Source organism: Sparus aurata, chromosome 4, assembly GCF_900880675.1.
Source record: "Sparus aurata chromosome 4, fSpaAur1.1, whole genome shotgun sequence".
Lineage (NCBI taxonomy): Eukaryota > Metazoa > Chordata > Actinopteri > Spariformes > Sparidae > Sparus > Sparus aurata.
In genome coordinates, this window is record NC_044190.1 from 21,125,477 (window position 1) to 21,149,625 (window position 24,149).

General features: G+C 40.1%; 1 protein-coding gene across 2 annotated transcripts in view; it reads right to left on the reverse strand.

Moving 5' to 3' along the window:
• The window catches only part of gpc6a (glypican 6a), a 179,905-nt gene extending 159,556 nt beyond the window's left edge, over positions 1 to 20,349 (reverse strand). For both annotated transcript variants that reach the window (XM_030414720.1, XM_030414719.1), the window contains exon 1: positions 19,493 to 20,349. In XM_030414720.1, the coding sequence (XP_030270580.1) occupies positions 19,493 to 19,652 (160 nt within the window). In that variant the 5' untranslated portion in view covers positions 19,653 to 20,349. The remainder of the gene's footprint in view (positions 1 to 19,492) is intronic.
• Positions 20,350 to 24,149: the final 3,800 nt, after the last annotated feature.

Below are 24,149 nucleotides of genomic sequence, written 5' to 3' on the forward strand. Positions count from 1 at the left end.
TTATCATTTCAACGTCAAGCAAAGTATTCAAACTCAGGTGTAACTCCTGGCTGCCGGCAGACCACCCTCACCGAAGGAAGGGCATTAAGTAAATCTCCTTCTGTAGACAGATTAATATTGTCAAGGACACAGGCTGCAGAAAAGTTCTGAAAGTTGCACCTCTTGACGTGTTCTGCAAGCCATCGTCAAGAGGCACAATAATGGCTAAAATCCACGAACTCTATGGGGCGGTCAGCTTTACATTCAGAAAATGTTAACCAGTTAGTTTGCCTCAGCAACTGGCTAAAAGAAGAATAGGTAAAAGGGCCACATTTAATTATGTGAAATTGCAGTTGTTTGTTTAAAAAGAAAAGAAAAAAGTTTCATGCCAAAATTGTTTAGAATGAGGTTAACTTTAAGTCTTATTTAAAAAAAATAATAATAATAATCTGAATAACACATCCTGTATTCGCTAAGAGGCATAGGAGTTATTTTTCAATCTCAGTAATAACATCATTTGAATTTGTTATAAATAAATAACAAATGTTAAACATATACATCTGCCTCCTGTCATTTATCTTTCCATTCCAACAACAATATACAGAGAAAATGTGAAATAAAATGTGAAATATATATGTATACGTATGTATATGTGTGTGGTCGGTGTGTGTGTGTGTGTGTGTGTGTGTGTGTGTGTGTGTGTGCGTGTGTGTATATACATATATATACACACACACACATATACATATATATACACACACACACACACACACACACACACACACGTATATATACACATATACATGTATACACATGTGTATGTGTATATATGAATATATAATAACCGCCATTTAATTGGCTAACAGCTTTTCCTTCTCCAAACGTTATTATAAACTTTATTAAATTATAACAGCCTTTAAAAATCAAATATTAGTAAACCTCTACCCGCCCTGTGTTGTCACATGCTAATTAGTGGTTGTGAAAAATCACTACGCCAACCCTGTTCCAACAGATAAAAACTGCACAGAAATGTGCAAAAAAAAATCTGTTATAAGAATTTTTCGAATAACAAGCTAACTGATGAATTCAGCACCAGTAAGTATTGCCTTTGCTTCCAGACCCTGAATAACCAACTGAATTGTCACCTCTCTCAATATGCTCACACACTAATAATATGGACTACAAACCCAGTCTGTCCTGCTTATGAGAAGCATCATGTCCATACCCAATGTATTTTTTTCATAGTAGCAGAAATAATTCCTAGTTTAATTGATGATGAAAATGATCAGCACTTGAAATCATCACTTCAATCTGACATCAGGATTCTTCAACAACATGTGATGTATTCTGAATGAAACCACAATCAATACTCCTGTGTGTAATATTTAGTCAAAACCTTAAACAAGAAGAGTTATTGTTAGGGTGAAATGAAATAATTTAGGCTCTGGGGTTTTCTGCACTTGTTTCTCTGAGGTGTTATTACTTGTCAACAGAAATCCACCAACTTGAAGCAAACCCAATTACTGTGTTAAATCACATCTGTCTGCATGTTGAAGTGGGAAAAATGCATCAAGCTCGATTGATCTTGGCGCTGCTCTGCCATCTGGATCTCCTCTCCATCACCCAAATCACCCACTTTCAACTATTTCCACTGGGGCCTGAGACCCAAATTGAATATGTCCAAAGAAGATGACACAGATAATTCCCACAATCGCTCCAACCATATGTTACCACACTTGGAGACGGCTAAAAGATTTTCTAACTTTCCGTTAACTTCCAGAGTTGGAAAATTGAGTGACAGTAATGGATAGATAAATATACCGTTCGCAGTGTGAGTGTGAAGCAGCTAGGTAAGGCTTAATGCTTCAGGTTCATAATTTCATGTCACACTTGCCATTCGGAAGTCAAATCTGTCCCCCCTTCAGCCTGATGAACAGCCTGTGTGCTTGAAACATGACAGCAGTATCGCTGTAAATAAACACACTTTGCATGTAAAAGACAATGTGCAGACTGTTTTGTTTACAACTCTGGTTTCCATCAGTATAAACTGACAGCATGTCAGGTAGAAAATATTTACATTAAGAAAATGTAAATCATATTCACAGTATGTCTGTAATTGCAGAGGTATTTTTTTACTGCGTGGCAACACATTGTTTCAGAGGGCAGGTGTTTTGTTTGGGTTGAATTCCCAAAGGGCAAAGACTGTTGTTTTTTTCATTTCTCTATTTTCTTTCAAACATCTTTGGCTGAATTTCCCCAAAGATGAGGAGTGCTGGAGGCATCCCATTTCGCACAATGACAGAATTGCACCAGCCAGGTTCTGTAGTAAAAAATCAAGTTTGGCTAAATGAAGAGCTACTACTGAGGAGTTGGAAATATAACAAAGGCAATATCTCAAATAATAGACATGAAACCCAGACCATGATTTAAAGATGTGCGAAAAGAAAAGCTTATACTAATTTACCAGGATACCAGGCTGTTGACACGCACAATGAGTGAACAATATTATTTCTCTATTTAAATAATAACTGTTACATAGTAGACGTCAACATTGCAGCAGGGAGAATAATTATTAATCATTAATCAACCAACAATAAGACATTTGCACAAATACATCTAAAAGTATCTGGTTAAAATTTACTAAATACAAAAATAAATTAAGTGCAAACTGATATAATTACATTGTAGCCGTTTAGCAGCCTCAGTATAGGTTGGATTCCTTTGGCCAGTTGATAAATCACCACAGGTGGGAACTCTGCAATTAATAATAAGTCATTACTCTGTATATTGTTCAAGTAACTTGGTGGTTACTTTATCTGTTCTTTTTACTCCAAATCCTGGCATACATGTATTTCATATATATTTAATGATTAACCAACAATCAATTGTTCAGGCAGCCGACTATAGATTGAAGACATTTCTTTAAATGTGTATCTCTGTCCTGCTGCATTGGTGATATGAGAGTCCAAAGCATTTTGCAATGACAACAGAACACTTCATCAAATTTGGTATTGTCATACATATGCAGACATTAATGTAGAAGTATTGATCCTGTTATTCAAGTCATCCTCAAAGATGTCCCAGTTAGTGAATTCTAACAGCAGTGTTTCCTCTACATTCTACATTTAGGAGTGGCGGGCCGCCACTCCTAAATCCTAGCCGCCGCTCCTTCAAATTTCTTTTTTTATTTTTTTTTTTAAATTGTCACAAATACACCACCGCTGCATCATATCTCCACCTTCACAGCAGAGTCCTGCACTGGGTCAGGTGTCGCGAGTGCTGAGGTAAACTAGATCACTATCTTGCTCAGTATCTACTCTTTGGAGTAGATCCCCCCCAAGAACTTATCAATGTTAATTACTCGCGAGAGCGCGGCCTTGAAAGTGACATCACGCCAAGCACCCAGGCACCAGGTTGGAGAGTCAGAGGAGTGTCATCTTGAAAATAGGGCAACGACTCACCGGAGAAAAGGTAGACTTGTTAGCTTAAGAAAACTTATAATAGATTTTATAAGTTCAATAGACATTCGCAAAATATTGATGGCCAGCTAAGGTTACGTAACATATCGGTAGCTTAATTAATTGGGCCCGGTGCCAACTCAACTCAGTGTCGCTAACGTGAGTAAACTAATTGATAGCATTAAGCAAATATATACACGCCATGATGTAATTGCTGTCTGCATTTTCAGATGAGCTTGTTCAAATATTTCTCAAAACCCAGAAAAAATCATTGTTCTGAGCCTGGGTGCAATCTTTCCCACTGATTCTACAGCCCCATCAAGAAATTATTATTTATTGTTTTTTTATTTTATTGTTGTATTTTTGTTATTATTTTTAATTTTTACATCCAGCCTTTAAAAAGCCCTTTTCAATGCCAGCCATTCAATAAAATGGTAAAAACGGTAAAAAGTAAAATCTGCAGTCAAGTGTCATTTGTTTATGTCGCCACGGCTCCCCGGGGAGCCTGCCCCCGCTGCTGAAAAAAATCCTGGAGGAAACACTGCTAACAGGATTGTGAAGTTAAAGTTACTGTTTGAATATTACTTTTGCTGATAGTTTTCAGTGTTGAATTTATCATTGGACTTATCAGAGTTTTCACTGTGGATTTCTTTTACAAATTCTCTTACAAAAAGACACTGTGAATGCACGTTCAATAAATGCATTACAAATACAACCCTCGTTGGATGTAAAGAATGGTGTAAACACGAAAAGATGTAAACACTGGACATACGCTCATCAGCCCATCGATCTCAACAAGGCTTCCCAAAATGTTTGAAGAGCCTTTTCTAACAGGCCTTGAATTAATAAAACTATGAAGGCAGGAGATATTCTTTCTCAGACCTCATCACCATTCTCACAATGGTCCATCCTCGTTGGATGCCACTGTTAGCTTCCATGCAAAAGAGTAGGTCTCTAACATGCAGAGTTCCAAAGATGTTTAACATTAGCAAAGCCAGGTCAAACACAATGTTGTCGACATTAGATCAGATCGTCACCATAAAATCAAAATCAAACCATTTAACTTCAGTTCAACACTTGTTTGTGAGACAGACTCGGAGGGCTTCTCTGCTGGAAAGCTCTGCTTCAGTGATACAGTGTACATCACATTTCTTTTTCACTTGACTGATTGGATGACTGTAAGATTCCGTCTACTCGCCCGAACATAAAGTTGTCTTGCCCCGAGCATGTGGGCAAGTTTTAATATCGAGGCTTGCATAGCGTAAGAATCCTCAGGTATCAGCTCCACTGTTGTTAGCACCAGCGGTATGTTTTAAAGATGCTGACTATGGAATCTGGACCTGCAAGTGGATCGGTGACATAAGTCTGGTATCAGATGAGTGAATTATGTCAGGTTGGGAAATACTGAATTGGATCAGTCAGAAGTTTTCTGTCACTTTCCTATTAGTAAGTGAAAAATCTGATATAGTATAGATATCTGCCTCTCAGTCGCAACTTTTTATATTGACATGACTGCTACTCACAATTCAAAAACTGATCACACAAATGCGTAATTCACCTTTCAGTTTTGAGACAACCCCAGTCAAGTGGTTCTGCAATGATGTGAAACATTTATCAAAAAGTCACTTGGAGCCTTATTTCTAAGTCTAAAATCAGATCCCAAGCAGGTTTTTCATTAATTGCAGTCAGCCAACTTCAAATGCTCTTTGAAACCTGATAAGCACAACACCTGCTGCACCCACTCCTTTTACAGGTCGGAGTTTTAAACACTTCCCACCCACCTGACACCTTAATTCTGCACCTTCACTAATTTTAACTCAATTTCATATGCATTAACGCTTTACTGAGCATTTCTGCCCTTCCTTGACTTTACACCTTGTGTCTGAAGCTAAAATGCGTGCTACTGGCTTGGATACTCCTGTTGTAAATGTCAAAGGTAAGTCATCGTACACGCCAAGCACTTCAGTGGAGCTCGTGGCTACTGCCTCCACTCATGCATGCAGTCTATTAAAGCGCAGCACTGATACACTGTATAGCTTCATGCATCTGTCATGGGTAATGCCTGTGACCAATTTTCCAAACAGAATTTAAGCCAGAGTCTGGAGTGGACCCTTGTATGTGGAAATAAGAAAATAATGGCGTATGAATTTCCAAATCACACCCATGGGAAGGGGTGTTACACACAGGGCTCATGAGGCGTTTCTGAATTACAAGAATCTCTGGCTGGTTAAAACTTGTATTTACCCTCATTCTACCTTGATTCAAAAGATATGTGGTCCCAGTCATATCAAACTGAGGGACTCAGAGGGGGAAAAAAATCTATATTTTGTGAAAACTGAGCCAGCTTGACTGAAACATGTGGTATCTTATTCCGGAGTTTGATACATGACTATTTCACCGTATGGGGAATTCTGTCTTTGACTTCTTTCTGAAGTATTTAATGATTAATTTAATGTACATTTCCTTGATCGGAGCTTCAGTTAAACATGAGGAAAGAGGGATGTTAGAATCATACACTGAACAAACATAAAAAACTAAATATCTATGAACCATCTGTTAAATATAATAAAATAATGCTGAAATTGCTGATCCTGCACCCCCCTTCTACTGTGAATGGTCAAACTGATCAAGCAGAATTCATAATGCCCAGTGTTTTTTTGGAAGACATCAAATAGATGAAATGAAAATACAAGACTCTTAGTGCCTTACTCATTCTTATACGAAAAAACACACTGGAGCCTTCCAAATCATTGGGTCAAGAAGACAAAGAAAAAGATGACTGCCCTCATATTCTATCAACACACTCAAGATTTATTTCAGAATGTGAGTGTTTCTGCACGGCCAAGGACGTGTCAAAGTATTTTCACTTTGAATCCTCTGAATAAAAATGTGGTGAATGAGTTTGGATAATCAAGCTGGGAGGAATAGTGAGATGAGCCACAGTGAGCCGATGAAGGAACTCAAACCTCCAACACGTCATTACATTAGGCAATATCTTCAACTCCCCTGCAACTGTCATCCGAGAACTATGTGCTGGGACAAAGTTAGAACATAAATCTTTTAAACTGATGTTTCAGTATGTACAGATCAACACCGGCTTCCAGGAAATACACTGCCTCGCACTCTGACTCTGACATTGACAAAAGTTGTGACCTCTCCTGTCGACTTAGCTTTTATATGTTGGCAGATTAACTGCCAGCCATATAAATTGAACCATGTACAACCTTTAACAGTATTACAAGTTTAATCAAGTACATGGTCCGGCCAGCCCAGTCACCAGGACCAAATGTTGGCAGTTAATGTTCCTGCAAACAACTCAGCATTTCCCACACAGACTTTACATCGCCCAGGTGTATTAACTACCGACCAAGTATATTTGTATATTTGGTGCCCCATTGTAGAATTGTATGCTTATTATTTGTCCGGGAGAAGGACACGATCTGTGATTGATTAACTAACTAGTGGACAAAATTTTTACAATGCTTGTGCCATCACATTCACTTTACATGTTATTGACCTTACTGTCATATTGCGAGGCAGGCAGGTGTTTGGCTGGAATAGCGTCCAGAGGTTGAGACTGTGTTTTAACATCTGTTTGTGAAAAAAAACACTGAATCATTTTGACGAGGGACCACAGTGTTTCACCATTTCGAAGCGAGACACCACTTAATATTTTTCATGAGGCCTAAGGACAATTTCCAGCCTTGTTAGTGGCAACAAAAAAACAAACAATATTTCAAGCCAAAACACGATCCTTTCCTAACCCTAAACAAATTATTTTTGCATCTGAACCTAGCCAGATCACAAGCACAGCACAGTCATAACATAAAACATAAATCTGAACCTAAAGTAACATAAATTGGCAACATGAAGAAATGTAAAGGTTTATAGCCACATATCTGTGGTTTGCAGAAACGTAACATTACAACATTCACTTTGCCAACTGGGGAAAGCCCAGCTTGCCTTGAGCAACTGAAGTCATCAATCATCATAAAACTTAAGTTTGATGGATCAAGTTTTGTTTCGTGATTAAAGAAAAAATAAATAGAATCAGCACAACAATTACAGCAAAAAAGCAAAATACAGAATGATTTCATAAGTCATCTAATTCATGTTGGCTGTAACGTAATATTTTTCAAGGGATAATGTAGCATAAAACTACTTTAATCCCGCTCACTACCACTGCATCCTGTTAGTGATCCAAACAGTCCTGTGGTCTGAAAGCAGCACACTGCAAATAGAAGAAACTCCCAGTGTTTGTGAAAATAATTAAGCTTGCATGACAGTCTGTGATCACTAGTTATCCCAACTGTATGGAAATCGGGGGAATGTCAGAGTAAGAAACCAGTGTCTGGGACTCACAATTTCTTTCACGCCAACTGTGAACATGTGAACTTGATCAAATTAATTCTTGATTGTGATTAATCAGTGGCGAATAGTTGAGCAATAAAGCTAAACCTTACCTTCAATCTGTTTGGTAAGACTATGACACCACTGTATTTGGTCTCAGCTCATCACACTTGCTTCGTATTAAAGGCCAGGAGGGAGGAGGAGGAGACATACGGTGAGGTTAATGCCTCGCACTTGTGCTCTGAATTCATCATGCCAACTGGTGCATGACTCAGTCCTAAACACAACAGCTGGTGGTCTGAAGAGCCCGAGGTAGAGCCCCAGGGTGTGAGATGACCAGCCCACTCATTTACCGGCAGCTTACACAGGGGACAGGAAACAGCGGGGTTCTGGGAGCAGGAGATGAGGCTGGCTTCTTTTCAAATTCTAGCACCCTCCAGGAGCCAAAGAACAAGGATGTGCCAGGAAGCGTCACAATGGCAGATGTTTAATTTGACACACGAAAAATTCAAGGGTCCAAAAGATGTAAACACTGGACATACGCTCATCAGCCCATCGATCTCAACAAGCCTTCCCAAAATGTTTGAAGAGCCTTTTCTAACAGGCCTTGAATTAATAAAACTATGAAGGCAGGAGATATTCTTTCTCAGACCTCATCACCATTCTCACAATGATAGGACTTCAGACTGGTCCTCTCCTGGCATTAAGGTTATATGAGCTTGTCACATTTGTCATGATGGCAAGGCTCCCTTGAGATGCACTACGTGGCCCCATTCAAGTCAGTGGTGTGAGCCTAGATATCTTTTTGTGGAAGACTGCTCTGCTCTCGTGGCAGCTCTGAGAAAAGGTGATTTAAATGATCTGTTGGTTCTCCCCCGCTGTACGTCTCCAGTTCCAGATGAATACGGATGTCATTCTGTACAACTCTTCCAAGTCGTACGACCAGTATGCTTCATTAAAAGCAAATTCTATTAAAAAAAAATACAATATGCAGCAGCATAACCATCTAGTTATACAGAGCTAAAGCATTAAAAGCGACTGTGATGAAACAGTACAAACATTTTTCAAGCAAACTGAATTTTTGGCAGCAGCTAAAGAAACATTTCATCTCAATTGCAAAACCTCTTTGCCTTTATCTCTCTAATATTGTGCCGTCAGAGTTTTAATATACACTTAATTTTTGCAGTAATCAATCATCATAAAGCCCATTAACATCAGTGTAACTTTGGCTCTCAGAGATCACTGAATAAAGAGGAACACAGTTCCTATACCGGAGTCAGAAGCAAATGAGGCAGCACAGGGTAAAGGAACATAGTTCAGGCCCCTGACACATGCGGGAGTGTCATTATGTCCCCTCGAGGCATTTCCCTGCAAAGCCTATTATTTAATGTTATAATTAAAGCCCGAAAATGTGACCCGGGGTGAAGACCAGCCCTCTACATTTTTGAATTAACATAAAAATAATAAAGATCTCCAATTAGTCTCTCCACCTCAAAGCCGCAAACGAGATCATACTAAACTGGGTCATGAACTCATGTAATCGGTATAAATTTCCTAATTTATAACTGGAACAACATGCTCTCCTTGCATGTCTTGTTCTGGTTAACAACTACTGATCTTTGAAAACACAATTTAGAGCAAATCTGTGATCTTTCCAGAGCATTATAAGGTTGGCAGCGTGGTTTTCTGTTGTCTTGTTACTCGGTGAGCCATTATCATCAATTCACTTTAGAGACGCAGGAGGAAGTCTCTTGTTAAGCTCACTGTGAAACTGAAATTACTCATCTTGAGCAAAAGTTCCCTGGTTGCACAACTTCGGTAAATACTGCGCTTTGCCTCCAAGAGTTAGCTTAGGTTTGAACACCAGCTTTAGCCCATTTTCTTGCAAATGCATTCAAATCAAGAGCCCCCGTGCATCTAAAACACTTGCGGATGACCACCAGAGAGATTCCGTAGTAACAAGATTTCTTGAGACTATTGCAGTCAAGAAGAGTGAAACACACCTATCCACTCAGCCATAAGCTGATTTCACTTTCTAGGTGGGGTGCTGCCCAGATTGGAGGCAATGTGACATTACTTTTGCACTTCGGGTCACAGAGTACAAGTCAGTGACACAGATATTCATTTGGTCTGGAGGACAGATTTAATAGATTTTCTCTGGAAAAGAAGGAAGGCACTACAAACTGGGGACCAGAATCGACTGAGGGTAGAATTAAATGACTCAATCACAAAAAAAAAAATGCATTAAAGGAAATGCCTGGTGGCATATTGTAGTATTTAAAAACAAAAAATGTTGCTCAGAAAATGGGAGAAATTGACTGTTTGTATAAGTGAAGAAGTGAATATATATGGACAATGATGAACATTGGACAATATCTTACTGGTGCACCCCCACATTGTGCTTCTCTGCTTTGGTTGTGTTCTGTCAAAAATTTGAAAATTACTTAAAGATTGAAAAGAAAAGAAAATAACAAAAAATAAAAAATAAATCCCATGTTAAGATCAAACCAAATCAAATAGGTGCCAGTGGGGGGATGAAGCTATTTGTTGCCCTGATAATGAGACTCAAAAGGTAAATTCTACAGCTTTCTTTCCTTAGAATTGCTTTACTAATTTGCCTACAGTACATAGTGTTGCTTTAGCTGTGTACATTACTGCACACACACTGGTTTGCCTCACCTTTCTGTTTTTTTTTTCTCTCTACCAGCAACGTTATCTGCTTTCTTCGCCGGCAATGAGTTTTTTTTAAAATGCCGGTTGAAAAAAAAGACACACCTTGAGTTTAGGATTTTTCCACCCTGGGTGGCCATTAATAGCCTTATTATATGCCTGATTGAGCCTCTCCTCTGTGCCATGGAGCTCAATTCTTTGCCCAGAAACCTTAAAAAGGTGTCAACCAACCAAACTTTTCCTTTATTCCTACTGGCGCTGAGTGAATTCCACGTATATGACCCTGGTGATGAAATCCTCAACAGGGCAACAAATCTGGCAGTGAAAACATTTCCAACATAAAACATCTGTTTGGGCAGTCGGCAGAGTTTACAGAAATGACGCCACTCAGCTGTTTCAGATAAATGTTTTTAAACTTGAAGAATGTATTCGTGACCTCTTTTTTTTTCTTAATGCTTTATGTTTTCAGCTGGAATGAATGGCGGCTGACGTTGTCGAGGCAATGATGAGCTACAAATAAAACAATATGACACGTGACGGTTATGCAAAATTGATACAAATGTAAAACTCTGAGGGATTAAATATGACTCAAACTAATTATTTCTTTGTCTAAAGACTAAGATGAAATCTGAAATGGCTGCCAAGATTAAGAGAGTCTGAGAGCTACAGACTTCAGGTGCTTGGGGAACTCAAAGTATTGCGAGCCACTCGTGTGCACAGCCTTTTGGACTTTGCAAGGGATTCAATGAAGACATTCATTTTGAAGGCATGACCTTCCATAAAAGTAAACCTCTTTTCAATTTTTGCTTTCATGTACTGGCAAAATAATTAAACGTTTTAGTGTCTAATTATTTAATTTCCAGTTACAAGAATTCAGCGACAAAAGTACAACTATATTTAGAGACCTGAATGATGTTCACAGGCCTAAAAGTTGGTCCATTGATGTACCTTCTGTGGATTTCTTTGTACTTAAAAAAACGTCTGCATGTTATATTGATGTTGATGCATCAAAAACCGCCAGCGGTTTCCCTTCAGTTAGACCACCACAGAGAGCACTGTCTATGTGGCTTCAACACAACAACGCTGTCATTGTCAAATCTGTAATGGCGTTGCCACCGCCGCTGTCTGCATCTGTTGACAGCATCTGAGGTTTCCATGACAATTTTGGCACATTATGTTTATCTGCGCTTAATGCTTGTTTACTTCCAAGCCTCTGAGGGGTGGCGCATTTAGCAAATCACCTCAGCCATGTGTACATGTCCGTGTCTGAAAAACAAAAATAAAAAGTCCCCAGTGTGACGATGTATTTGCATCCTTGACACCTCGATATGGCACGGGTTTTCCCAAAGCGCTGCGCGGCTCGCATCTCTCTGAGCCTTATCATTGGTGTCAAGCTTAGGGACTCCTATTCAGAGACTACCCTCCAGAGGCTAAACGGCCCCGTGGGCAAAAAGAGAGACCGTAGCAATAAACACAACAGAACGCTTTGGTTCTCTGACATACGCAATGACTTGTAGAGAAGGAAAACCACACACACACTCTTGGCTAGAAGTGAAAACAGAAGAAGTGATTAGTCTTGTCTGTGTAGTAAACAGTATGTTTTTATATGGCTTTAGGTCAATCCTAAGGGTCTCCCCGACGTAGAGATTAGAAGGAAAGCTGCCCTGTAACCCCTTTAAACAACCCGCTACTTCCACATGTAAACAATGATGTAACAGTGTGACCCACACCACCGTCAACAGCGTTCCTGCACCACCCTCACCCCACTGATAGAGAAATCCTCGGGGAAACAAATTCCTGGTGGAGGAATACCACATGCTGCTTTTCCTTCTGCTACCTCCTGTGGCCATTTCTCTTTCTTTAATGTACTAACAAGAGAAAAGCAAAGTTGGATCCTCTTTTTGTAGAAAAAATGAGTACAGAAGGCAGCGTGCAACAATAGAGATCACTAATCCCTCAAATTCAGATGGATAACGTGCTGTTTGACTCCCTGCTTGTGTCCCAGAGCTCCTCTCACCTCTCATAGTTCTCACTCAAGGATTTCGACACATGGTTAGTCAAGGATGCCCATATGCTCTCTTTTACTGAGTAAACTTGTGTATTTGCTATGATCTCACCTCTAATCCCTAAGTATTTAATCACTTCCATCCTTTAACGTTTTTTTTATCTTCTTTCTGTTATTTTCGAGTTCTTTTCAAGATTTGAGGGGGTAGAAATTGTTAATCCCACCCTCCATTACTGATTTAAGCCAGCACTTGATTGAAAACTGGAAAAAGTGCTACAGCAGTCTCCTATGCTCACAGGAGGCTTTTCACACTACTCAGAAAACTCCATACATGGTGCTAAGGAAGGCTTCCAGGAAGCTTGCAGACCATATGCATTTCAGGCATGAACGCCTGCAGCGGGTTGACACATCCTTCAGGTCATGACAACTGTCAAATACCCTCCCTCAGCAAATCTGACAAAAGGTGGAGAAGTACGGCTGAAGGATTCACAAACACATTTGAGGGTGTCATGCACACAATCTGTCTCGTCTGATGAAAACCAAACACTTTTGTCATTTTCTACCACAACAGAGATGCAAAGCAAGAGAGAGACGGGGGGAAGTGAGGCTAAACTCTCACACACAAACACACACAGAGACGCACACACGCTCAAACACACACACAGCCTAATCTCCCTCACATCTCATTAACCGTTCTCTCTGAAGATGTATACAGGCTGGCGAGAGACTTATTTCCAATTTGGCAGAGCCAAGAGCATCTTAATGGGCTTTTGGAAAAAATGCCCCGCAGAATTTTTATATGGATATTTGCTAGGCTAGGGCTTTTAGAGTGGTATTCCCACACTTTCACTAAAGGTCTCATGTCTTTCCATTATTTAGTGATTAAACATCTGGCTGCGAACACATCTAAAATTACCCCGCAGATTCATCTTGCATACCTGCCCTACATGTACAGCGAATCAAATATAGATCAGTGCAACAAACAGACTGTTGATTACAGACTTTTTGTGACAGTATGCAGAAATGTGACAAGTGAAGGGTGTCGCCACATTTTCCGTGATAAATTATGTCATCTAAAATTCCCGACAGAAGTGATGAGACAGACAGTTTGTACAGTAACGCCAAACAGCTTCAAAACTGAGATGGTGATCCGTGAAGTGGAATCTTAAGGGAACATGGAAATAAAAGGATGTATTTTTTTTTTTCCTTTAATCATGAATCAATTCTATCATTGTTTTCAATTTCAAACAACTAAAGGCTTTGAAACACGTATGTACTATGAAACAGCGTGGGCTTCAACCTGCTTAAAAAATGCATATGATTACAAGATTTTGTTTTTTTAAAGAAGCATGTTACAGGAAAATAAATTTCAATCAGAGGATCTTCACTGACTGACTTTTTATGCCTAAAAAAACTGAATAAACAAACTGACCTTAAACGACAACAAGATTTCATATTGTTTTACATTGTGTATATGTGGCGGACCCTGCCACCTTTCTGGCTTCAAATAGTGTTCTGTGGAGCTTATTTTCCTCAGCTATAGAAGAAATACATATTTCAGCATTTGTATTATTACCTTATTAATATCGTAAATATTAAAATTCGGAGTTTGAATTTTTTCTCTAAAAACAACATAGTGCCCCTTTAAGCTCAGATGAAGTACATATTCAGCAGCCTCGTGAGAATCTTACATCCAGGCATTAATAAGTGCTGTGAGATGGTTTATTTTAAGAGCTACGGTGCTGTTGGTGTCGAGAAAGTGTTTGCAATATTAACTGTGCTGTATAGAGAAGGTTCACTTGGGTCCAAACATTCATTTAAGTACAAACAGCAAACATCTCTGATATCAGCGTTGCGTTTAAGGGAATTGGGAAACTGCGTGCATCTTACAAACCTGCAAACAGCCAAGAACAGATCAGAGATAAACAGAGCGAGCTGAAGCATCAGGAATCCACACGAGCACAAAATTATGCCGGATTGTGTAACAGCTAATAGCTGTTCTGTTAAGAGAATTCAAATAATATTCTTTAAAAGTTGCTGCGGATGAACCCCAGAGGTAACTGCTATTCCGGAGAAAGGAAATATAAGACTCGGGCACTGCGTTCATAGGATCTGCAGCACATCAAGTGATTTTGTTTCAAAGCCGTAGCAAAGAGCAGAGTCCACCCATGAGGATCCCAACCGCTCCATGTAAGTAGATGTTGATATTAACAGCAAGGCCTGGGAGAAAGAGCTCCCTGACAGGGCCCGACTGAAGCCGTTGTGTTTATGAACAAAGGGCTGACAATCAAGCTGCATTGTGTGTGTGACACTATAACTAACGTCTGACACATGCACACAGGGGTGATCCTCTCAGACAGGCTGCATTGTTGGCTGTCAGCTGTCTGACACACCAGGCAGGCAGGCGGGCGGGCGATGGTACACTGACGACACGAGAGCCGAGGAATCACAAGCTAAACCTGCTGGAGCTGAATGAAGCCGTCCACCAGATTCATATGCAGTAGTCTGTCTCAACAGCACTCTTCGGAGAGATCTCTAACTGTGTGAAAACTAGTCAAAAGCTAAAAGGATTTTCCTGAGTGGCATCCATACCTTCCTCCACTCCCGCGCCCTAAGATGCTGTTCAAGAGTCCTCAGGCAGAAAAAGAGAGAAAGCAGCGCTCCTTAATCACTGAAGTGGGCAGTATGGTTGACCTCTAGCCGAGCCAGCAAACGCTCTCTATTACACTGTCTGTGCGTCGGTGCCAAACAGTTATTTAAATTTCAGAATAAAACTGTGTATGATAATTATTTGCCAGGCACAGTATGACAGCAGTGCTGCACCACTCACCATGCATTACATCTCTTAATGGCAAAACCACAAACGAAAGTCCGGCCGTCTTCGACCGTGCACTTAATGTTTTCTTTCCACCGTCGTAACATTTGTAATTATGAGAGGTTATTATGAGCCCCACACTTTGTCACTGAAACAAAAAACATATTGAGATGAAAATGTGCAAAAAAATACCATTCCACAACTGCACAGATTTAGATGAAAAAAATAGCAATTTTCACACAGTCATGAGCAAGCCTCCAGGTGTAATCTTTGAAACATCAATTTAAGGGTTCTGCTCTGATGCTTTACCAGGTTCTTTATGTTCAGAATAAGTTTTATGACTCTGGAGCCCATGAGACCCATTCAAACGCCGCTGTAATATTTCACTAATGGATCGTCTACAGAATTTAGACAGTAGCTGTGTGAATGTGTTTATGATGAAAATGTAAAGACAGAAACTCCAAACTAACAAAATCAAACAAACAGAAAGATTGATTTTTTGTGGATAAATAGCATTTCAGATTTATGTTTGATTGAAGGTAAAATCTGGATTCAGCCTACTGAGATTTATATAAACATATCTGTGTTTGCCCCCTCTTAAGTAATGTCGCCCGGCTCGTCAGTGGCAGAGAGCTGTCAAAACAATTAGCTTATGCAAATGCAAGCTCACAACCTGAGGTAGCCACCTCTGCACAAGTATTAAACCTGTGTGTTTTGTATTTAGGGGCAGAGCAGTAGCATGACACAGCAAATGATGGAGGGATGAGTGCTAACGTTGCTCATGCATCTTACCACACGTCTGTATTAGCATAGCTAATTAGGCATAATTGAGCGCTTTCGACGATCCCATCTCCTGAGGCCTATATCTAACTTCTGCTGTGTTTATGCAAAGGTTATTTGGAGACAACAAAATCCAATTACACTTAGTGTACAGGCTGTGTACATGACTTCTAATTAGGATGTGCTCACAGCTCCAAAAAACGTCTTGATCTATAATGTGGCCAACAGACTGCTGTCTTCATCTTTAACTTGCGGATGTTTTCAGCACAGGGGGTGTTAAACCAAGACGGAAGAATAAATGCTGAGGACTTCAATCAAATAAAAGTAATACAAGTTAAAGCATGTTCCAGATATTTCCAAATAATTTCTAAAATGTTATCTGACACGATCTGATCCTCCTACGGTGAATGGAACCAGGCAGGTGGAGGCCAACAAAAGCACTGTGGTCAAATACCGGACCGCTTCATGAGTCTCGATCCTAAACAAACTGTTAAATAAAGTAAAAACAGCTGCTCAACTGAAGTCCAAGATTCTGTCTCAGAAACCAAAACAATAATCACATAATACTGAATACACAATTCAAATATAAACCGGACAATCATAAAAAGTGGAATGACCCGTGTTTCATTACCAGATATGTGCAAACGTCTGACTGAATCAGAAGACAAACATAAGAGTTCAGGGCTGAAACTAACGATCATTCTCATTATTAGCTAATTTCACGATTATTTTCCTGATCAAACGATTAGTTGTTTGTAGGGGTCGACTTTAGTAGACGCTGCCAACACAGATTATTAGTAATCAAGGAGACCGAAAACCAATAATTGGAACCGATATATATTAGAAGTAAAAATAAAAACCTCAGCGTCAAAGCTTAGTAAAACCAGTGACATAATGTAACTAACTGCAAGTCATTAGAGTACTGTATTCCAGTACAGTTGTGAGCTGCTTTAGTATTTCCATGTTCTGCAATTTCATACTTAATAATATAACTAAATATCTATCATTAATATGTATGTGATAACTTTGGTTACTACTTATTTTGCAGATACAGATTATTCAGTGTTGATAGGCTATCACTTATGATGTGTAACCAATTGGATAGTGTTGTGGGCGGGACTTTGAGTGACTACAGACAGAGAAAGGATACAGCATGATGCATCAGAGTCAAAGTAGTGTTTAAACTCACTCATTTTATCGGTAATCGACGCAAAAATCAAAAATACCTGCACTGGGAAATATGCTGAACATCAGCCCTGATCATCTGGTAATCAGTCTACTCCTAAATTGTTTGTTCTAGAAAATGTCAGAAAATGGTGAAAATGTCTTGTTTTGTGCACAACCCAAAGATATTCAGTTAACTGTCATTGAGGAGTAGAGAAAGCAAGAAATACTCACATTTAAGAAGCTGGAATGATATTCTTAAAAACAAAAAAAAACAATGATAATTACAACAAATTATAAAAATATTTGGTGATGAATTTGATAATTGACAACTAACTGATTAGGCATTTTATCAATGCAGCTCTATAAGAAATCCTGAACCACAGCTACTGTCAAACACTAAAAAATTAGAACAAAGCTATGTTCAATCACTTTACAGCACTGAAGAAACCACCAGGCAACATCAGAAGCCAGCATGTCTGCCGGCTTCCGGTGCTCTGTCATTTCGGAAACAGCTAATGAAATTAAAATAATAGAGTAGCGGCACTGTCGCACTGCTTTTAAAAGCGTATCATGCAAGGGTTTTAAAGAATAGACGCGGCACATTAATTATTCCAATTGCAGCGTCTGGAGTTTTTTCATTCGAGCTCTCTGCTGAAACCGACTACCTGCTGCATGGACGACATGTTGCTGCTGAGGCAGTGTGGAAAGTTTTTCATTTTGCGTTTGCATATTTCACGACCTTTGTCTGCATTGTAGCCGATCATTATAAGAAGCATTTTTTTATTTTTTTATTAAAAAAGGTTTGATTGGTCGGTAAGGGCGCTCGCTTTCTAAATTTGCCACACAGAATAATAATTCTTAGATAAAACTGAGATAAGGTGTAGTCCCTCACACACAGAACAATCAGTAACAAAATGATCACATTCCCGTCTGGCCAAAACCGTGTTAAAGGCAAATAAGGCGGCTCTATGATCATTACTGCCTGACACTGCCAATTACCAATACACTATCTCTATTTTGTCTGTCAGAGGCAATAGAGGGATTAACTCCAGGCCCCTACTGCTACTCTCCCTCTTCCCTCTCATGAAGCACACTATGTTTACTGACTAATCTCCTTTCCTGCTTTGACCATAAATGTGATTACCACCACACAAGAGATAATAAAACCCCATATCTCTGCTGTACCAAAGAGCATGAATTAAAACCTAAGCTGTAGCCTTGAGGAACACTGAAAAGAAGGGGGGGGGGAGAAAGAAAGAAAGAAAGATAACACACAGCATAAGGAGTGATTCGTGCTGAGCGCATACAGCCCCCTACTGGTAAACAGCGTTCACCATTTAGCCAAATACAACACAACAGGCCCCGTGATCTTCTGTTGAATGTGAGCAACAGGTTTTGCAGCCACTTTTCTTGAGAACATGTCCTCCGGTGCCACCGTTGAAGTCCGTCTGTCACGGTCTCCATTTGCGCCAGCTCTGCTGATGAGCAATCTCAAACCGTGGGGACTGACACAGAGGGATCTGTGGGCTGGTAAATAGGTTGCCTATGGAATTTTTTGACCTGTGGACTGTGGACAAGTTGACTCTTGGAGGAGAGGAACAGTTATCTTTAACGGTTAAAAAAAAAGAAAAAAAGGTTGAAACAGGTGAGGGTGACACTGTGGATTAAGTGCCTGTGCCAGTCTCTAAAATGTCACATCTATAAACCTGAAGCAAATACTGAAACTACATGCTGGGGTGTTATTTTTTTTTATTTTTTTTTATCTTCTTTTTTATTCTATTTTTTGGAGAGCATAATGAGTATTGCTTTTGCAGAGGTGCATCATTTTAGCTGTCCTCACAGGGGAGGGAAGGTAATGAATGAAACGCAGCTCACGATGTTAAGATGGAGAGGATCTTTCTGACCTTTACACAGATAACAAAAAAAATAATAATAATAAAACACAGACACATATATGCATAAATATTGTTGCACTATACTGCATGACACCACTTGTGATTCATCTACATACTTCCTGCTGCTGCACAGATTCAAATCTAAACACAAAGGCTCTGTCAGAAACAGACTTTTGGGGGATGACTGGCGACTGAAAGGCTCAGAGGTTCGAGGTGGATCACATAGTTCGGGTCGTGTGTGGCCACCCTCACCAAGATTGTTTAATCTAAGGAGGAAGAGGAGGAGGATGAGGAGGAGGAGGAAAGGGGGGGGGGGGGGGAACAAGACATGACACGTGGTGACGCGCGCTTCTGATATGTCGATTTCGCCTACCTGATATCTCCTGATGAGGCACATTGACGAGGCTGAATCCTTTAACGTTGTAAGCTTGCCTCACCTCGCTACAGCTCCGCGCTTTGCTTTCGCCGGACGACAGGGACAGCAGCACCGACACAGTACATAAGGCGAGTTGCAGTCTCCACATCGCATACATCAGTGAAATACCCTCTTGACAGTGGTTTGACGGGAGAAACACGGGCTCCGGCAAGAAATAATACAAATTTGAAAAAAAAAATAAGAATAATAAAAAACGAAGAAATCCAGAGAGCTGCTGGTTCAGAGGGTCTTCTCTGTCAGATGTTCGTTAAACACTGGAGGGGAAAAAAAGAAAATGAGAAAGCACTTCCCAGTCCTCACTTTAGATTCTGGTACGTCCACCTCATTGCAATAATAATAATAATAAAAAATTATATATATATATATGAAAAAAAAAAAAAAAAGCTTCGGTATCTTCCTCCTCGAGATGAAGAAATTAAAAAAAAACACAGAACCCGACCGCTCCCGCCTTGAACAGATCCCGTTTGTTGTCAAAGAAGAGAAGACGAGTTGCTCCCTGGTGCTCCCTGTGCCAACAACTTCTCCCGCACACACAGACAGTGAGCAGCAGCCTCAGCTTCAGCCTCAGCCTCAGCAGCAGCAGCAGTAGCCTGTGATCGTGTCAGTGTGAGGAGGAGCGGAATGCAGCGGGGACGCACGCTGCACGGCGAGCAGAGCGCACAAGGGCAGGGCAAAACATGGAGTGGAGAGGAGCGTGGCTGCGACTTTAGCTGCTCGCCCACTGTCCTCTGCCTTCACGCGATCCTTGGTGATGCGCACTAGAGTGAGGACGCGCGCACAGACACACATACACACACACACTCACACCGCGGAGTGTGTGCGGTCTGTGGCAGACACATGTTGGAGGCGGTGGAGGCGGAATCAACCTACACATCGATCATTCTATTGTCTTTTAGTTTGAACCAATCAGCCGGTTATTCCACAAAACACGCACAGCCCGTCCAGTGTTTTCTGACGGTGATAACCTCATAGACTGACCCAGAACAACACCGCGGCAGCCTTGGCACATGTTGGCACACACTCACAGAGAGTTAACCAGCATCATACAACATCCATATGCACCCAAAAAGATAAACTGCCTAAAGCACAGGCTTTAAAAGGAGCACTGTGTAGAAGGAATTCACACTCAGAACTGTATTATGTATGATATTGACGAGGTATACAAACTCAGAAATATTTATCTTTTGCAAAAACTGAATAAACCAGCCGTTCTCAGAGGAGAATAAGCTCCCCCGGAACACCGTTTAAAGCTATAAAGGTGTAAAACAGTACGACATCGTGTTGTCCTGTGAGATCAGTTTGTTTATTTTGTTTATTCAGTCATGACAACAAAGTGAGTTTGGGCATAAACTAATCAGTCAGGGAAGGTCTTTATCTTGCGATTCCTTCAACCTGCAAGGTTCCTTGCACCTTTAACTCACACTGAGTCAACACGATAGAGAAACTTTGATCAAATGTGACACTTAACATTAAATTGCAGTAGGTTAAGTACAGATTGTGAACTAGATTTGCCACGTTCGGAGCAAATGTCAACCTTGGACATATCTGTGCCCGCAGAAACGTTGGCTGATAAGTATACATCCTGCCGACGAGGCCGGGGATGAGAGGATGATGACAACGTTTTCATATTTGGTCTTGTCCTTGAATATTTTTTAGGTCAGATTCCTGGCAGATAGCAGGAAAGCACAGCTCCAGTAAACACTTTCTAACAGCCTCTTCTTATCTATTGTTGCCTGGATTACGGCCTTTCATGGTTTTGTTAGGTACAAAACCAGAATGCTTTCGGTGGAGCAAAGCTGTTCGTGGGTTTTATATATTTCTGAAGATTTTTTTTTATTTTTTATTTTAATTTTTTTTACCAAATTCATCTTGAGCAGCCACAGATGATGCATTAAGTACGGCAGCACAGAACAGACATATCGCACTACAGAGTAACATCAAAGTATGTCATTATTAAAACATGCAGCTTTTAACAACGAGACGCCTTTGTCAGAACAAGGAATTGTTTTTCTTTTGTTGAAATTAAAGAAAATCTAACAAGAAGGGTATCTTGTTAGAACGTGAAAGATTTTCTCTTAAGAGTAAAAGACTGAATCTCATGATGTCCCAAACAAACACTCCTGCTGAAGGTTTTTTGGGAGCTACAGCTGGCTGACTTAAAATGAACTGTAAAAGTACTATTAGCCATGATTCAGGGTTGAGAAGTATCAAGGAAGAACTGACATGCAGTGTTGCTAGACTGCAGAAATAGATATGAACTTAACTTGAGGAAATTATCACTTTTTCTGCTAACACAATGATAAATTTAGCTCTTCGCTGAGCAACATCAGATTCCCATTGGTTCAGCTTGTGGACTCTATGAAGGATTTTGGGATATAGTGATTATAAATGTTTGATTAGTCCACCAAGAGAGGGAGACGGACAGCTGCCCAAGTAGAAGAATTCATTTTTAGTATCTCAGTATTTTACAAAAACATTTGTCTTTATTAGACAGAAGACAGTAGAGACGCAGAGAGAGAGACAGCGAGGGCAAGTCATGACACAAAGGTGCTGGTGTTTGACCTCTGGAGCATCCCAGTATCTCACTCTAACAGAAGGTTTTTTCCCCTGTAACTGTAATACATGGTGTCATAAATGCTTTCAGTCCTCACTCAGGGACAGGTGTAACAATTTTAAATCAGCTGTAGTCCAATATCACAAATAAATAGTCAACAGGAAGTGTATTATTAAACAATGTGAGGTCAGCTCCCGACAGCTCCTTCCTCCACACTGTTACTGAGCCCCTTTTTTCTTTCCCAGCATGTGCTCAACAGAAACATTACAGAAAAGAAAATCATGTAATTAGCTGCAATTAGCGCTGCTGAAGTTAATCTTCTCACACAAAAAAAGACCTAACAAAGAAGAACAGAGAAAATGTCTAACCGTGTTAATAATTATTCCAGTTTTTAGTCCGTACTGTGTGATATTACGCACATGTGAAGCCTTTAGCAGAAGAATGTCTGAAAGTGTGGCAAACAATGAATCTGTCAGTCAACATACAGGAAGATTTCATGAACAGATTAATGTCATTCTTAAAATGAACAAACCGACACCAGTTTAGGAAAATGAATACAATCAGAAATATCTGGGGTTTTTTGCGAGTCAACCCGTCAAATATTCAAAGAACATTTGTGTAATATCACCCTACACAGATATTCAGCTGAGTTGCAGTGAAGTGAGCAGCGGGGGATGAGCCGCTCAGGCTTCTGGCTGTCTGGGAGGGCTGATATTCTAAATGGAGGGGCGGACCAGACTTCCTCCCACAGGTGAATATGTGTCATCTTGCTTCAAATCCCCACGAGTGTGTTGGCACCACAGTGGGTAAATAACGGGCACGTGTTTGACCCACAACTGCTTACTCAAAGTACATGGGCACAAAATATAAGCACTAATGCTACAATGCTACAGAAAACCGTTTCAGGAAGGCATTATGGAGAATGAACAACTCGAAATTGTAATATCAACTCTTAAAATTCATTTTGAAACTTTTCCAAGATTTTTATTTTATTTGTTTTATTTAAACCATTTAAGCTGTAGAAGATAAAACAGACAATAAAAACCCTGTACTCATCAGGAATGCTGCAAAGGTCGACTGTGAAAGGATCGTATAACAACTACAAATGTATGTTTCTTGTTAGGTGGTGACCTCTAGTGGCCATAGTAATAATTACAACAGCAAATGAGGAAGTCGGAAGGTTGTTTCCCTAAACCTAATGAGGTAGTTTTTCTTGCCTGACCTAACCAAGAAGTTTTAGTGCCAACATCAATCTGTGAGCGTACAAAGGAGGTTTGGTATCTCGCCTGTCACTGACACACTGCTACAGCCACGTCATGAGGATGTGTTGCTGATAAACTGGCTTGCCAACCAAAAATACATCCAAAGATAGTGTTTCAGCATTTTTTGGTAGAAAAGTCTCTAAGCTAAGTCAGAGCCCAAAATTTCAATTTATGCTAAAGAAGTTTGTTGGTGGTGTCATGGCCGTTGGGATATACGATTGGCTGGTTTAGAGGGAATGCACTTAACCTCTCCACTCTGTGTATGTTGTTCTCTTTGTGGAACTAATCTGGGTCGTTGGTGGAAGCAGATAAGTTACCATCACTATGCTGGCACCTCTGATATAAAACCTGTGTAACGCTGTCATGCATGATAGGGATTTCCCCCTTTCAAGCAGTGTCGCCAAGAAATTTGTCCAGAAAATCCAGCAGAAGTTATTGATGTAGGCATAAAGTCTACAGGATTTGTGTGCATGGATATTGATTTGGAATTAGAGGTCGGGCTGGAAGGTGGGCGTACAGATCCAGGACTGTCATACCAGCATCCAGAGTTCACATCTAGTCCGTGGTTAGGTTAAAGCAACAAAAACACTTTGGTTAAGGTTAGGAAAATATATGCTCAGTATAATGTTATGGAAAGATTTTGGGTTATATGTAAAGGAATGGGATGTAAAATCCATTATCTTCTGTTTCATCAATCAACCTAAGTCTATGGAATTAGATTTGTGCCAAAAGAAACAAACAAAACTTCTTAAATGTCAAACAAAAACAGGAATTTGAG